The 4,598-nt window shown below is 32.9% G+C and overlaps 1 protein-coding gene across 2 annotated transcripts; it reads right to left on the reverse strand.

The window, feature by feature from the left end:
* Positions 1–1,420: 1,420 nt before the first annotated feature.
* LOC100641736 (short-chain collagen C4-like) lies at positions 1,421–4,276 on the reverse strand. Of its 2 annotated transcripts, XM_020004797.1 has the most exons (4): positions 4,008–4,276; positions 3,688–3,963; positions 1,912–2,011; positions 1,782–1,867 (listed from the first exon to the last, which is right to left on the reverse strand). In XM_020004797.1, the coding sequence occupies exons 1-4, from the start codon at positions 4,084–4,086 to the stop codon at positions 1,819–1,821; spliced, it is 504 nt and encodes a 167-aa protein (XP_019860356.1). In that variant the 5' UTR covers positions 4,087–4,276; the 3' UTR covers positions 1,782–1,818. The 2 variants fall into 2 exon arrangements, with proteins under 2 accessions (XP_011407828.2, XP_019860356.1); XM_011409526.2 differs by having other exon boundaries at positions 1,421–2,011; positions 4,008–4,273.
* Between the last annotated feature and the right edge of the window lie 322 nt (positions 4,277–4,598).

The raw sequence follows: 4,598 nt of genomic DNA on the forward strand, positions 1-4,598 counted from the left end.
GCTACATATGTCACTAGTAGTTATTGTTGTACATTGTGAGAATTGGGTATTGTTTGTTTTTNTGATAATNTAATGAGTAAATTTGTATAATACAATCTATTTTACTTCTNTGATATCTACTTTTATAGTGCTCTTGCTTACATGCTATAATATTTAAGTAATGCATATTATATATTGTGTTACCATTGTGATGATCTAAGTCTTCTTTTAATAATAACATTACCGCCTTCCTTTCTTTATATAGTATTTTCTACAGTTTTTTTTCTTTTGTGGTTCTTATGCATATCTACTAGCAAGTGTTTGTTAGATTTGCTGGCTATTAAATCAATAGCTTCTTGATGCATGTTTAAATACACATCAGTGACATGTTATTTTTTTAAATTTTAGATTACATATCATGATATTTGCATCTGCTGTGTGTATATGATTTGGCTGATTGTTTTTGCTCTTAATGAAAAAGATGAAATGACTGCTGTTTTAACATTGGACAGTATAATGAGTATAAGTGAACTCTCTCGTCTGTTTTCCTTTCTGGTATGATCTTTGTACCATAATGTACTAACTGTATTGTGTCATCATTCATTGACTTAAGGGCTTATTTTTGAAGGGCTTCATATTGTTTAGTTTTGTTTACTTTTACAAGTTCACCAATTTACTGAATTTAGCCATCACCTGTGCCTCTTTATTAATTAATGTACATTATTATTGCTATACCATACGAGATGATTTATTGGTGAGGAATTAATGTTAATGATTGGCAGCTTGTTTTATGAAGGAACTGCCAATATAAAATCCACCACTTTGTTTCAATCTGAGCATGCTTGATGGCATGTGGTACAAAATCACCAATATAAAAATTTTGCCAATTAACTTTCCACGAGTAACTTTGCCAAATATTACTCTTACCAATAAATCATTTGTAGAGTATATGCACAGTCATTGTCTTCTAATGAGAAAATTGATCTACATTATTATTATTCTGGCAACTCACCTCTGCACCAACAATCGATGTTTATTGTATGAACAAACTAATACCTTCTTATAGCAGGTTTTGTTTTTTGGTCTCATATTCCTTGTCGAATGAATATTTCACAAATAAGGTGTGTTGTCAATTTCACATTTGCAAAATTAGTGCTCAGAATGAAAATAAAGAAAAGTAATGAAAATCACTAATCCTACTTAGAATGAACATTTTTCCAAACAAAATAAACCTACTATACTTTATATGTTGGTATGATGAAGGCAAATATAAGTGGGTATGCTTAGATTGATGGTTAGTTAATAAGAATTCATGCACATCTCCAATATTATGGGTATATTCTGCCTCAATAATTTTTAAGAAGTGTCATTTGCATATACAGCATTATGTTCATCACATTCTATGACATTTAGATCTAATATCTGAAATTTGCTACTAATTTTTGTATTAACTTGACCATTTTTTGAAATATTCATAAATTTTGTTGTATTTTCACTCAATAAAATGGAACTAATCATTATTATATTGTTACTAAAATAGGCATAAAATTTATTATCACACACTGTTCAAATTATTACTTAGTACACACAACACAAGTAATAGCTTTATTGTTAACATAAGGTGGACAAGGTAGACCAGTGCAGGTTGTACGTGTGAAATAGAAAGAAGCCCCATTATTATTAGCACCACTACCATCAATAGATTCAGGATATTCATCAACACATTCATAGGCATTATTATTCTTGTGATTATAATAACTAGCCACCAGATATCTTTTATATTCTATAGTCCATGATGAAGGACAGCTGATTCTAGCAGGAATCATCAGTTTAACACTCTTAGTAGATGTATAACATACTGCACAAGGAACATTGTGTTGATGCTTTCCTGAAAATATATAGTTATCACCAATTTCATATTCAGTACCATACATTTCAGAATACTCATTAGGTTCATTTGCACTCATATATTGAGGGACCTTTGGTAAACAGACATAGTTAGCTCCTCCTCCTGGATGATTCCAGTAACTGCCTCCAGTTATTCCCTCATACAGTAGTTCAGCTCCAGTAGGACAGGACTTCCTTCCCCAACGAGTGTACACTACTCCTCCACTTTTAGGACCAGCTTGTCCTACAGGTCCAGATTCACCTTTCTCTCCCTTATCTCCTCTCTCTCCTTTCACTACCATCACGACCATCTCTACCACGCAGCACCTCAACATAGGTTTGTTTGTTGTTGCAGGACAGTCCAGTGTTGGTGTTATTCTTTAATGGTATAGTTGTAGTTAGTGTCAGTATTGAGAGCAACACTGAACACACAACTAGTGACCTCATTGGAAGAGAAAGAGACTAAAAGAGAGACTGAGAGAGAAATACAAGAGATTGATATTCTGTCACACAACACTTCTGATCTTTATATACTAATCCTCCTATTACAAGTTATATTGTAGTTAATAACCAGTTTAAACCAGTAATACAAGCCTGTTTAACCTAGCTGTTAATGTTGATGTGATGTTGTTAGTGTGTCCAACTTCGTGTCTCTTGTAATAAAAACCTGAGTCAACCTGTTTGACGTGAGACAGTTGTTATAAGTCTTAATTCTCTAGATAATATCAGTTACCATTAATAGTATCAATATCACCACTTATCATTGTAGCATATTGTATGTCCACTATTGTGAGATTGACTGTATTTTATTTGTTAGGTGTGAACTTATGAATTGTTTTGTGTCATTTTCTAATATGAATGTTTTTATTGGTATCCTCTGCAGATAAGTCGTTCATAGTTTTATATCATATGAAAGTGATTTTAATGTACTGGGTGCATCTATTGATACCACCTGGGACTAAAGGTTAGTATTTACCAAAAAATTACTAATTTTGTGTACTAGTAATAATTATTGCTGTTAGCTAATATTATTTTGAATTAATAATTGTAATGCCTTGAAAAGTGACATGAATACCACAACACTAGCCATGGAACAAGAAGTTACAATGGCCTTCCTTACTCTAATGCAATAAGCATGGACGTTTGAAGAAAACATTTCTCATACCTTATAAACAACATGGCCTTCCTTCATTCAATTTTGTGTAGATTTATACCAGCAAGAGTAAATAATATTTTCTTGGATACTTGGATACTCTCTTTAGGTATTATTTACTCTTGATACCAGTGATACCACATTTGTATAGTAGACAGGCTAAACTGTCACCTTCCTTTATTTATACAGAAATTGCAAATAATAATGTGTTAGCTACTTAGTACACACAACACAAGTAATAGCTCTATTGTTAACATAAGGTGGACAAGGTAAACCATTACAAGTTGATACGGTGAAGTAGAACAGAGCACCTCCTGTATCAGCACCACTGCCGTCAATAGATTCAGAATTTTCATCAACACACTCATAGACTTTATTATTTTTTGTACCACCTCCAGTCATCAGATATCCTTTATATATTCTATAGTCCATGATGAAGGACAGCTTGTTCTAGCAGGAATCATCAGTTTAACACTCTTAGTAGATGTATAACATACTGCACAAGGAGCATTGTGATAATACTTTCCTGAAAATATACTATTTACATTATCGCTATGCAGTACCATACAAATTAGAATAGTGAGCTGGTGCATTTGTACTCATATATTGAGGGACCTTTGGTAAACAGACAAAGTTAGCTCCTCCTCCTGGATGATCATACCATTCACCTCCAGTTATTCCCTCATACAGTAGTTCAGTTCCAGTAGGACAGGACTTCCTTCCCCAACGAGTGTACACTACTCCTCCACCTTTAGGACCAGATTGTCCTACAGGTCCAGTTTCACCTTTATCTCCTTTCTCTCCCTTATCTCCTCTCTCTCCTTTCACTCCATCTCTTCCTGGTACTCCATCACGACCATCTCTACCACGTAATATTTGTAGATAAACCTCCTTCACATTAGTTTCATTAATGTATCCTTTGCTTGTTGACACAGATGATGATCCTTTATAAATAATGACATTACAAACAAATTAAAGACTCATTTACCTTTGATTGTATTTTCATTAGTAGATACAATAGTAGAGAGAATAGTGAGTATAAGAACAGTTACCACTATAAGGTTCATTGTTCCAGTGAGTCTTATAATGATTTGAATGTAGACTAGATGTACTAGTTTATAGCTGGTAGTGAGTGAGTGTATTTTATAGTGTTAGTATCTCTTTGTTGTTAGTCTTTGTCTGATGTTTGCGCTCATAATAGATGAGTTATTACAATAGCCGGCTGGTGGGTAAGACTTATGTGAGTCTAAGCTTACTTGGCCTCTTAAAGCGGCTACATATGTCACTAGTAGTTATTGTTGTACATTGTGAGAATTGGGTATTGTTTGTTTTTTTGATAATTTAATGAGTAAATTTGTATAATACAATCTATTTTACTTCTTTGATATCTACTTTTATAGTGCTCTTGCTTACATGCTATAATATTTAAGTAATGCATATTATATATTGTGTTACCATTGTGATGATCTAAGTCTTCTTTTAATAATAACATTACCGCCTTCCTTTCTTTATATAGTATTTTCTACAGTTTTTTTTCTTTTGTGGTTCTTATGCATATCTACTAGCAAGTGTTTGTTAG

Source organism: Amphimedon queenslandica, unplaced genomic scaffold (genome assembly GCF_000090795.2).
Source record: "Amphimedon queenslandica unplaced genomic scaffold, v1.1 AMPQUscaffold_11951, whole genome shotgun sequence".
Taxonomy (NCBI): domain Eukaryota; kingdom Metazoa; phylum Porifera; class Demospongiae; order Haplosclerida; family Niphatidae; genus Amphimedon; species Amphimedon queenslandica.